Source organism: Carettochelys insculpta, chromosome 3 (assembly GCF_033958435.1).
Source record: "Carettochelys insculpta isolate YL-2023 chromosome 3, ASM3395843v1, whole genome shotgun sequence".
NCBI lineage: Eukaryota > Metazoa > Chordata > Testudines > Carettochelyidae > Carettochelys > Carettochelys insculpta.
Window position 1 is genome coordinate 42,224,405 of NC_134139.1, and position 12,792 is coordinate 42,237,196.

General features: G+C 40.5%; 1 protein-coding gene across 4 annotated transcripts in view; it reads right to left on the bottom strand.

Annotated features, from left to right (window-relative positions):
- Window positions 1–12,792, bottom strand: part of STRN (striatin) — an 89,049-nt gene that overhangs the window by 37,899 nt on the left and 38,358 nt on the right. For all 4 annotated transcript variants that reach the window (XR_012644928.1, XM_074989682.1, XM_074989681.1 and 1 more), the window contains exon 6: window positions 3,284–3,419. Coding sequence is in view for 3 of the 4 variants with exons in the window: in XM_074989682.1 (XP_074845783.1) it covers window positions 3,284–3,419 (136 nt within the window). In the remaining variant the exon portion in view is untranslated. The remainder of the gene's footprint in view (window positions 1–3,283; window positions 3,420–12,792) is intronic.

Below are 12,792 nucleotides of genomic sequence, written 5' to 3' on the forward strand. Positions count from 1 at the left end.
ATACCATCAGAAACAAATAACCAGGAAAAATCATTTTTGAAAACGCAAAGGGCTTTTTTGAAAATGGTTCAGAAAGTAAATTTGCTTGTTACAGACTGAGGTCCCTCTATGACAGAAAAAGAAAAGGGTTCTGCTTCACATTTGGCAGCAATACATCCTTCTTTAAATACAGTTCATTGCATCATTCACCAAACTGCTCTGCGCAGTAAGTTGTCTGGGGACTTGAAAATGACAGTGGGCATTTTGATCAGATTAATGAACTACACATGTCCAACTTCTAATTTGCAACACAGTCTTTTTTTAAAGCTCTTTTACAAGATGTTTCAGCCAAACACAGTGATCCATTGCAGCACAGTGATGCTTGCTGGTTAAGTAGGGGATGTGTCTTAAAGAGCTTTTGAGAGCTTGAAAAAGAAACAACAGAACTTCTTCCAAATATAATGCTTAGAAGGCTTAGGAGTTCCTGGACTTTATGAATGATGTCCCCAGTATATCACAGGTGGCTTTCCTGTGTCAAATTACTGATCAGCTGAATTCCTTCAACTTGCAGCTCCAAGGCAGTACAAGCAGTGTTAGTGGTCTGTTTTTTGTTTTGTTTTTTTTTTAAAAAGTGTCCATACTTCAGAATAACCTTGATACCTTTCAGATAAACTTTCCCACATTACATGTTGTTGCTACAGGTGAATATGATCCAAGAATTCCTAAACAATCTGATAAAAGTTTTAAAATGAGATTTCAGAATTTTAAAATTCCTAAGGATCTGCTTTTATTTGTTTGCAATCAGTTTGCAGTCTCTACTGATGAACCTTGTCCTTCTAAAGCAAAGAACATACTGGAGTCACTTGATGAAGGAGGCTTTCAATGAGAAATTGTAAGTCTCCAGAACTCGTATCTTCAAGGAAAAATTCAGAGAAGTGGGACTTTGTAATTTTTGGACTCACTACACTGACTAGTTTTAAGTCAAACTATAGCAGTCTTTTGACGATAACTGGATCAATGAACCTCTGTGAATCTGTATGTTTGATCATGAATATTATAAAAAACAAATATTGCCTGACAGATGAGCATCCTTACCTGTGTATGCCTTGCCCTCACCTCTGATAAACCACTCTTCACAATGTTTGCTAGAGATCACTGAAGTCACCTCTTTTATTAGATATTGCCCCCCTACCGTCAATAATGTTGATGGATAATTTTGTTAGAAGATGAGAACACTAATATTTATATTGCAATCAAGGTCTTCATAACAGTTTAAGTTTTTTGTGGGTGGGGAAGAGGTATCAGTCTTTTTGAGCAAACAGCCTAACTCTTGACACTCTTCCACTTATGTGGCACCGGAGACCATGGTCTGTGTCTCCTGGAGGAGTGGGATGCCAGCACATCACCCCAGTGCCAGGATTCTCTTACTGGTGCCAGTGTCGCTTTTAGTGCAGGCTCACTCCACACCCAGGATGCCATACTCAGTCCCACTGGTGGCGATTGCCCTGGCTGATCCATCAGAACTTTCAGGCACTGTGCCCTGTCCTTTGGAGTCCTCAGTTTAAAGTTCTACTAAGGGAGCAGAGATCCCTCTGATGGTTCTCACCTAAGCACTTTGAACAAAGGATCACTCTTCAGCATGTGCTTGTCCGACTCTCCACAGGCCTTGAAGCCTGGAGATTTCGGTATGCCCTGGTCAGAACCATGAGAGGGGGAAACTGGCCTCCCAACTTGGGCCCAACAACTATCTACATCAATGAACTATTAACAACTACTAACTGTCTAACTAATGAACTATAAAAAACAGTTAACTGTCTACAGATAAGTAAGCTACAAGAAAAGGCTGTTCACATGAGCAAGAGAGAGTTCTGATAACCATCACTGTGTCGAGAAGGAACTGAGCAGGGAGCAGGTCAGGTGGTGTATATATTAGTCACCATATTGGTGCCACTCACACTGACCCAATGGCTACCAGGTAAGGGAAAAAGATTTCCAACAACTGGGCATGTGTGAGTGCGCATACCTACATTGGAATACACATGGGCAATCACTCAAAGTAGTAGTTTGGGTTCGTGAAAGTGTGGTACAAGATGAAAAAGTTTGGAAAGCACTACACTTGAGTCCTTCCTGTCAGCACACGTAGCATACCAGTGAAATGCAGCTGTGTCACTGTCTTGTTTTAAGTGTAAACAAGCCCTTAGAATTTTACTTGGAGTCATCCTAAAAGAGTATGTTGACTCGTAGTCTTTAACTTGTAAGGTGCAATATCTTTGTTTGCTAGAAACCTTCTGTACAGTGCCTAAAAGCCAGAATCAATTTCAAAGCCTGAAAGACAACCAAGCATTCAACTTCAACCTTATTTTTTTGATTTCCAAATTGAGTACAATGATTTACTCTTAAGTCACAGACTTCACCTCAATCCATGGGATCAGACACATTACAAAGAACCTCTCTAAAAACCTTTCTTCAATGATATCACTCGGCTTTCCATTTATGCATACACCTGCACTTCCAAGACACTCACTGCTCTACCATCGAACAATTAACTGTTCGGATAAATATCAAATAACTGATCTAACATGATTTATTAGAAAAAAATTATGTACTAGGTGTATGCCCATCAGACATTTTCATTCGATCAACTGTAACCTCACTGTACATTGTATATTGAAGGGGAATTTTAGTTATTTGACAAAACAAAAAAGGATTGAATTTATATATTACAGATATCTTTACATATCCTCTACAAGATATTCAAAATTAAATGTAGTAAGCTTTGAGAAACTGCATAAAAGTTTTAAGACAACTTATGCAAATATTTTTCATCAAATGGATTTCTCATTTAGAATTACAAACTATATCTGTCAACTTTGAAAGAAGGCAGAGATTGAATTAGAAGGTGTGGCTCTTGAAAATCATAATTGATGAGATGTTCATTAAAAACAATTGGGTTCACAAAATTCTGGATTCAGACAAAGCAGAAAGTAGCAGGAGGGAGTTCTGAAAATAAAAATAAGACTAGACAAAGAAGAGTAAAAAACATTTTGGGATAAATTTCAGGCTCCAATTAAGCATAATTTCTTTGTGTATCTTACGCATAGCTTGCGCATCCAATCTTGCGCATCAAACTCAGTAGATACACATTTAGTCATATATAGGGTGCATTTAATAATATGCATGGGGCACATGCAGCTGCACACCTATATGTGAATAGGCTGATTCTGTGCCACATTTCCTTAGCCTCACACTTTCCTTCACTTTTTTGTTCAAAAGCTTTTCAACAATGAGATTTTTTTTGACCCACCGTTGAGGTATCAATGATTGTTTTCTCTTTTCCTTCAATATCTTCATCCTCTTCTTCATCACTGAAATCTGCAGCTGCATTTTCAAGAAATTTGAAGGTCTCTAGCAGAGAGGCAGAGTCAGTCAATTCTGGTTTCCTAGATAAAAAACACATTTTGAATAAAGAGCAAAGACAAAAAAAAACTGCATTCACCAATATGGCTGTTTGGTTCTGTAATGACCAATACTCTGCAATATAAAAATAAGTCAGTTGGTAAAATTGGACAGTGATTATATGTAATTATATTTGTGGGCAAACATTATTAACAATAGATCTTTTTTTCACACTGTAATTATTTCCTGCTCAGCTGCAATTCTCAACTTCGCTTCTTCTATTTTTTAAGTGTTTTAGAACAGTTTCCAGCTGGGCCCACATCACAAAATATCACCACAACTTTACTGAATAAGCCAAGACAACCGAGCTAGTTTTTATGCACACATAGGGACACAATAATGTGGCAGAGCAGATTACATCTTTGCTGCTGTCTGGGCTGCCTACATCTAGCTGGGGAACAGAAAGCTCCAGACCCATCAATCAGGCACCTTTGATGAGTACTAAATTTACTACTGTTTAAGACTAAATTATGTACTAGGGGCTCTAAAGAGTAGTTAAGAAAATGTATTTTTGTGAAATGTTAACATCGCTATTGTTAATTCTGGCAGAAATCTAGAATGTCTCTCTGGAACAGGTAGGGTTGCCATGTCAACAACTGTTAAAAAAAAGAATTCAAGAAGCTATAGCCTGAGACCATTAACCAAGGTAATGTTGATGAACATACAGCACTCTAAAAGAGATCCTAAAAATAAACACAAGTAGTAAAACAGCACTTCAAGTTCTTAGGCTGAGCAAGAATCCATGCAACTATATCAGTCTAACACTACTCTTACTGTGACAGAATTCTGAACAAAGATTCTGGTGGCATAGCTAAATACCAATGGAGACAAGTGGAAAAATCCTCCAAACCCTAGAGGCACACCTAGAAATGAAGTGTCAGTTTACAGGTAAGTTTTCTCTGCCCTGTGCTCTGGGTCATTTGGCAATCTAATAGCATGTAGACCTAATGATTTGATTTGTGGTATTCTTGCCATTTGGCAAATCTCATGAACATCTAAAATTTTTACTTGCTATTAAACTTGACATCTAAAAATACTGTTAAGTGGAAAAAAGAGAAACCTATCTATTTTCAGTTTCTTTACATTGTGCAGTAGTCAACACTTTGTGTAAAGTCAGTTTCAAGGTTTGCCCTATTTAGTCAGCTTCCTTGACTGTTTCTATGAGCCTTTACACATTAAGAGGAAAGTGAAAATCATTTTAAAATATTATGTGATTTGAAGAAAACTGGTAGAACTACTCAAGGATAAGGATAGTAACTGAAATTATTTTTAACTCAATTGAAAAAAAAACAGATTTCAACTTTGCATTACTAATTATACTAGTAACAGAGAGGTAGCTGTGTTAGTTTGTACTCCAACAAAACAAAGCAGCAGAAATGTAGCACTTTAAAGACTAGTAAAATGATTTATTCGATGATGAGCTTTCGTGGGAGAGAAGAAGTGGGTCTGTCCCATGAAGGCCCACCACTGAAAAAATCATTTTGCTAGTCTTTAAAGTGCTACATATCTGCTGCTTTGTTTAATTATACTAGGACAGTGTTCTCAAATTATGGGTTGTGAACCTATATTACTGTGGTCACCAAGGCTGGTGTTAGGGTCCAAGGGCAAAGCCCAAGCATCAAATCCCAGGGCTGAAGCCAAAAGTTTACAGACTCCCACTTGGATCTGAAGCCATTGGGCTTCAGCTTTGCCTCCTCCCCTCACCCAGAGTGGTGGAGCTTGGACTTTGGCTTTGTCTCCCCTCCCCACACCTCATAAGGTTTCAGGCTTCAATCTCCCACTTCCTGGGGTTGCGCAGTAATTTCTATTGTCAGAAGAAAGTTGCAGTGCAGTGAAGTCTGAGACCTTCTGCACTAGAATACCAAAATAAAAAGCTTTAAAGAGTTGAAAGTGAAACCTGTAGTTTAAAGCTGGTTGATCTGTTAAGAGTCATCTTGATGATGATACGAGGCTGAAGTAGAAATAATGACAGAAGCAACCAAAACAGGAACTGTTGTGCTGTGTGGCAGGGCAAAAAAACAGGACCCTGCTGAAGACACTCTTCCCTATTGCTCCTTTGCGGGCTCATAACTGCAGGAAAGACTCCTCACATACTCACATGCATATTGAGAGCAAGAGGACCAGGTGGTGCACTATGCTTTTCCAAGGATTTCAGATTTAGGCATAATCTGCTCCTTTTTGGCATAAATTACCCTCAAAGGACTAATAAACCTCTCTGAGATAACATGGAACGCACATCGCCTCACAATTCTGTTCTCTGAGAAATATTCCACAGATCTCATTTAAAGCATTTATTGATATAATTGCTCTCACTAGACCAGGCAGCCAATTTTGTTCCGGGAAAAAATTGGCTTGGGAGCAAGTCGGGCCAAACCTTAAAACACAAAATTCTAGTCCGAACCACATAGTTTCCGTTCAGTTTTCAAGATCTAAAATTTAGCAGCTATTTTAAATATATTAAACTGTAAAACACGGGACACAAAGTTTAACATGCTTTTCTTTTACAACAATGCCACTAAGAGAACACTGAATTGTATGTGCTGCTTCTAATGTGACTTATAATTTGAAATTAAATTACTGAAATTAATTAACTGACATTTATTGTCTTTGTAATGACACCACAGATCTTTTAATTACTGGGGCTTTCCTCCCACTTTGTATCTTTCAGTTGCTGTGCTCTCCCTCCCACAAGGAAAGAATTTAGTTCCTTCTCAGTGACATTTGCCAGTGACTAACAGTACCAAAGACTGAAGACAAGCTGTCTTAAATAAAAGCAGACTTTATTGATAAATTACAGACACAAAAAAATTAATAAAATAGAAGTTAAATGCAAGCTCATCTTAGACAAAACTTTTTTCAGCAGGCCAATACAGAAAAAGTCCATTTCTGACCCACAGTTTCAAGGTCCTCACCCAGGACAAGGAGAGGAGATTAAGAGTATTTTGGGAAAATCCTCTGTTCCACTTACAGAAAATACAGATTTTTTTGTTCTCTCCAAGGTCTGCTTTGTGCTAATGTGTATGTTATATCACTTTCCCAAGCTAATTTTTATTAACTGATCTCTTCCTACCATCAAAATCTGTTCAAACGTGAAGCTATAATTTCTTTAAAAAAGAAAAAAAAAAAAAAAAAAAAAAAAAAAAAACTTATGGTATCAGTTCTCTCAAACTTGCCAAAATCCTAATTGAGCTGTATCTCAGACTGAGTAGAGAAAACACAGGCATGCATATCTATTAGCTTTTATTTCCTATGACCAGCGACTCTATAAACATTTTGAAAAACGTTCATTACCATGCAGAGAGCCAGGCTCTTTATAATACAGCATAACTGAAAATATGGAATTTCACACCACCAAATAAAACCACAGAATTGTGTTAATGTAACTTTTACTTTGTGTATAAATGTATGACAGGCTAGGAAGTCTGTCACAATCGCTTTGAAAGTTCCTATTAATTAACACACATTATACAAGAAACAGTGCAATACAAACTAAAACTAGGAAGTAATACTTACAAAATGGTTTGGATGTAATCTGAAAGCTTACTGACTGAAGAAGCTTTCAGCCCATATAATTATGTTCCAACAAACGTACATGAAAAGATAAGGCTGCTTGACTAGCTGGATCACTAAACCACACTACAAACTTTTTAATACAAAAATAAAGAAAAGTACTAAGCAATTGAGGTAACTTTTAAAAGTTATTTCCCTATTCATCTCTCCCTTCTTGTTTCCCTGTTCCCACTTTATTAACTTTTTTGTTTCTTCCTCTCCATTCCATAAGAGCCTTTTATGATGTTTTCACGAACAAGGTACCAGTTCTGGTCACAGACGTCTGGCAGTGCAACAAAAGAGGCTTCCAAAATGAAGCTGTTGTCAATAACCCCAGTGCCTTCAGTGGATCAAAGTGGTGCTTCAAAGATCATGGAAAGGTTTCACTTGTTGTATGAAGCATTATTTCAACTAGGCCAGTAGTCTTCCTTCAGAACCCCTGTTTAAACACATCCAGAGTGTCTGGGGCAGGGGTCCGTAACCTGAGGCTCTTTAAGAAGTCATTCACTGCTTCAGAAGCTGATGCTGCTGACTTCTCTGCAGCTCCCTGCCCTGCCACCACTGAAACAGTAGAACCAAATTTAATTGGTCTAACAGCCAGCAGTGTAGCAAGAGTGATACGGCAATTAAACCAATTGAATTTAGTTCCATTATTTCAGCAGCAGCAGAGCAGGAAGCCGCAGAGAGCCTCACTCTCCCTGCTACGTGAGTGGCCACATCCCTCCAGTGGGCATGGCTTGGCTCATCCCCACCAGTGGAACACTTCCATGCCAGCCTCCTTTCCACTGGGCACACGTGGCTGCCTGACGTATTCTCCCCAGCCAGCTCCTTGAATGGGTTAGTCCTGGTGGTTGGTTTGGAGCCAAGGCAAGTTAAACCTGGGGATGTGGGGGGAGTGGATTTGGGGGTTGAGGTGGGTAAAGCCAGGAGATGGGGGTGGATTTAGGGGCTGATAGGGATAGAGCCTGGTAACGGTTCACAGGGAGGGTTGTTGCAAATATTGCTCCTTCCTGCTTAAGAGCATATCCCCAGGCACAGCGTTTTCCTTGTCCTCCTTTGCTCTTCAATCCAGGGATGACAGTAGCTTACATTTTCTAACTGGGACAAATTATTGTGTGTGCACTGTTCTTAAAATAGAGGTGACAATGCATGATTTGACATTGTTTATTAAGGACTGTCTTGTATTCACATGCATTCCAGATCTAGAAGTATTGACTTTGTAAATGATTTTGAAAAAATGGCTCTTCTCGCTATTTTGGTTGCACACCCCTGGTCTGGGGTGTGATATAAAACAGCTGTTTTTGAAGCACCATTCAGATCAATACATGAGGAAGACAGGAACAGAGGAAAGAAGGAGAATGCAGTAAACTCTTTCATATCCGGCAGCCCCAGGAGGTTGCTGGATATTCAAATATCCTGGATAATAGAGAGGTACACTAAGCAATGCAAAAAACTAAAGAAAAACCAAGATTAGATATTAAGAAACAAACAAAAATTTATACAGACTACTTCATTTACCAACAACAGTCGTATTGTACACTTTGTACTTATTCTGTATTTGCTGTATTTATTTGTATTTATTTTCACTATATTGTACTTATGGAAAATGTAATTAAAATTTACTTATGGTTAAAATGCTGGTTATTTGAGAGTTCTGGTTAATAGAATGCCAGATATGAAAGTGTTTAATGTAAAAAGCAATTTTTTAAAATAAAAAAGTAGGTTTTCAATGTTATAATTGTTTTATTTATTATTTGCACCTAATTCACACAGGTTTAATTTTTTTCTATAAACCATTTTATAAGCACACTAACACACACTATGTATGCTCATCAGCCAATACACAAAGAGTAGTTTGATTAAATGTGTAAGTACTATGAGGATTTATGGATGCAGGAGTTACTCAGGTATTCTGTCTTTTGGAGTAGAAAGAAATTTAGTGGCTTAAGTCCTCATTAGAATAATTCATGTTACTCCAAAAAATAAAATCAGGGTAATGGAAAAATGCTAATTTTTCTCCTGATGCTAGAGAGCAGTTTCCATGATGGTTTTCACCTAACTTTATTTTACTCATTGGTAAGATGTGAAACAGAAACCAGCCTTATTAAAATAAAAAGTGCAAATCCAATTTGACACACTGATTTCATTCCAATAAGCCTTAATCTTTAAAAAAAATTATGATCTTTTAACTCTAGAAATAAGTTTTGATTGGCCATTTCAATATAGTCTTTCATTTTGAGGCCATTTATCAAGTTCTCAGCATCATAAATTATAGGTTTTGTTATTATGCCTTGTACTCCTTTATGCCATTTAATTGATTTTATTTTAGAATATATTCAATTTTCTGTCCATAATAAATGAATATTAGGTAGACCAAATTAATTTAACAGGTAAAGTGATTAAAATGAGATTTAAGGAGTAAGCTAAAGATATTTAAATACTTCATCTTGCTACACATGACATTTTAGTGAGGCAGTTTCCATTTGTTTGGTTTTATGCTTTAAAACATCTGATGTTGGGCAAAGCACTCATTCTGCTCACTGCAGGCATTGAAAATTTCAACCGTTAATAGAAAGTTATTTTTAGTATGTTTCTGAGTTTATTCGTGCTGAGAAGTTGTACTTATCTTCCGTAATGCAAGTGGGTTGATCTGAAGAAAGTGACCATAGCTCCCATTTTAAATGTCATGAAGCATGTGGGAACAGGACTATTAAGAGAGGTTATCAAAATAATGTTTTCATAAATGGAACCATAATCTTCCAGGAAGCTTCCCAAATCCATATGATGTTCTTGAATGTTAAAGTTTTCATGGGGATCTGTACATTAGCAGATATACAGGTATGTTTAAAAAGGTACATATTCAGCTTTATGCCTAGGAGCTACTAATAAACAATGATACTTTAACTGTAAGCAGGAAAAAATTAATTTTTTCAGACAATTAGAATAAGTTAAGCAGAATGCTTAAAAATTATGGTCTGACTGAACTACTGGAAATCCAACATCAACATCTGAACAGCTGAAACTGTCCTGACTGAAAACGACCTCCTGAAGTACTTAAACTCACAGATCTTCCATTATGCATTTCAGTCTGAGGGAAAAAAAAGTTGCTATATTCACAATACTACTGCAGTAGTTCTGCCTACAGCTACCTTCTTCCATCCCACAAATGATGCTGATATGAATAAAAGCAGACTCCTAATACTGTCACCTCAAGTATTCCCAGTTTCTGCGTATAAATTTTCCCATTATAGCCAACACTATAGCACTGAATATCAGAACGCCGATAGTCCTGAGAAAATTGTACAGTAAACCTTTGATTTTAGGGACCCTGATTTAGCAGATTTCAGGAACAACAGATATCCCCCTGCAATGCGGTTCCTGAAGTCCGCTGGAGTCTGTAAAATCATTCCCACCCTCCCCAAAAAAATTAAGACACCACTGTTGCAGCATGGAGAAGCCACCACCTCCTCGTCTGGAGCCACCATGAGCTCCTCACACCAGGGGCGGGATGTGTACATAGGTAGACTGGCACTTGCACAGGCATCCCATCCCTGGTGGGAGGAGCATGCGGCTCCAGCTGGGCTGGTGGGATCCCAGCCATGCTGGCAGGATCCAATGTCTTCAGTTTGTGACAGGTTATTTCCTTTTTTTTTTTGGGAGGGACGACTAAGACTTGGGGAGCCTGATGGGAGCAGGTGGGCAGTAAATCCTTGAATTTAACAGACTTTTGAGAATAGTGGACACCCCTCCACACATTAGTCCATTAAACTGAGGGTTTACTGAACTAAACATTAAAAATCCTGAGCCAAAAAAAAAAATCTGAGCACAATATTTCTAAATTCTGCCAATTTCATTTGCAAATAAATATGGATGCTCCAGCAGAGCACTGGGAAGCACAGGATACTGCTTGCACAAAGGTGGTTGGGATTTAGGCCTGAGTGCAGGGGCATGACGGTTGGTAGGGAGCTCTGGGTACAGGGTGGGGGGTCCCTGACACTTTGGAGTTGGGCAGATGGAGAGAAGCTCCTCATACAATGACCCCTCTCCTCAGTAGATGAGGAGTAATGGGGCAGGAAGTGGGGTCAGGGAGGCATGCAGCAATTCTAGTGGGTGGGAAGAATTCTGTGGGTGTGTCTGACCTGGTCCCAGATGCTCTGAGCAGGAGAAGAGTAAATCTCATCCTCTCCAACCCAGCTGGCTGCTCTGGGCATCAAACCTACGCAGCTGCATTGCAGATTTCCTTTGCTTCTCCATTATTTTCTGCGGGCAAACAAAGCAACCTGCAGGTGGACATGGATTCTGCACTCACGCAGCGATGCAAAAATCCTCCAGGAGTAAAAGCTGACCATAAACACAGGTCAGGTGAGACATTGTACAGTAAACCCTCGAAATGTGAGATTTCGAGTTACGCTCAACTCGCACTAACGTGAGTTAAATGCAACTCAAAATCCTACTCCCCACCAGCCCTGGCTCAACCCGCTCCTCCCAGCCCCACTCACCACCCACACATGGTTCCAGGTCACCCCTCCACCTTCCCCCGGCTCTGTCTCGCCACCCCTTATGTGCAGCTCAGGGTCCAGCACCCCTTCCCCTGGTTCAGACCCCCACTGGCTCACCACCCAAGCACGATGCTGACTCAGCAGCCCCACTTGGGGCCCCAGCTTAATCCCCCCACACCCCCGCAAAACACTCACACGTGGCCTTGGTTCAAATCCCCCATTGCCTGGCTCACCAACCCTGCACATGGCTCTAGCTCAGTGGTTCCCACACTTTTTGGCATCACGCCCCCTGCCTTTTGAGTTTTCAGAAACCTTCACACCCCGCACCTCGTTTACCATCATCCAACCCCCCTTTTAACAAGAATTCAATTAGTAATTGAAAATAAACACAACTTGATAGAACAATATTATTTAAAATTAAAAATAAGCACAAACAGTTTTTCTTGGCCCTTTGCGGGTGCCTGGTGCACCCCTGCTGTCCAGCTGCCTCGGCTCCATGACAGCTGCCAGAGCTGCCCGTGCCAGATGCCCACCCAGCTAAGACCTGAGCTGTCAGCCCGCCCACCAGCTGCCTGAACCTTGCACTGCTGGGACCAGCCGTCCATCCACCAGCCACACGCCCCAGCTGCAGGCCAGCTACCTAAGATGCCTGCCCAAGCCACACGCTGCCAGGGCCAATTGCCTGCCTGCCATCCCCAGCCACTCAAGCCTCATGCTGCTGGGGCCAGCCACCCAAGACCCGCAAGTCCCATGAGCCAGACAACCTAGTCTTCCCCTACCCTCGCTAGCTCAGTCTGCAGAGCATCAAACTTTTAATTTGAGGGCCCAGGGACCAGGGTCCCTGGTCAGGCAAGGCCTCCTCTCTTGCTTGTGGAACCTGAGGATGCGGCTCCAGGGAGCTGGTCCCTCTCCTGTTCATTACTTTTGGGGTGGGGAAGGACAGCTCACTGGTTTGAGCATTGGCCTGATAAACCCAGAGTTGTGAGCTCAATCCTTGAGGGGGCCATCTAGGGCAAACAGAAGAAAAAAAAGGGATGGTGCTTGGTCCTGCCAAGAGGATAGGGGACTGGACTTGATGACCTTCCATGGTCCTTCCAGTTCTGAGATGTGTATCTCCATATATTATTATAACCACCAAGCCCCGCAAACTGCCCGCCCAAGCTCCTCCCCTCCCCCAAAGCCAGACAACACCAGCCTCCCACTCTTATACCATCCCCTCACCTGAGCCAGGCACCCCCCATCTAGCACACCCCCCCCCGGCAACCCATACTCACTCACCTTTGCAGGAGGCAGCTAGTTCCATGTGGGT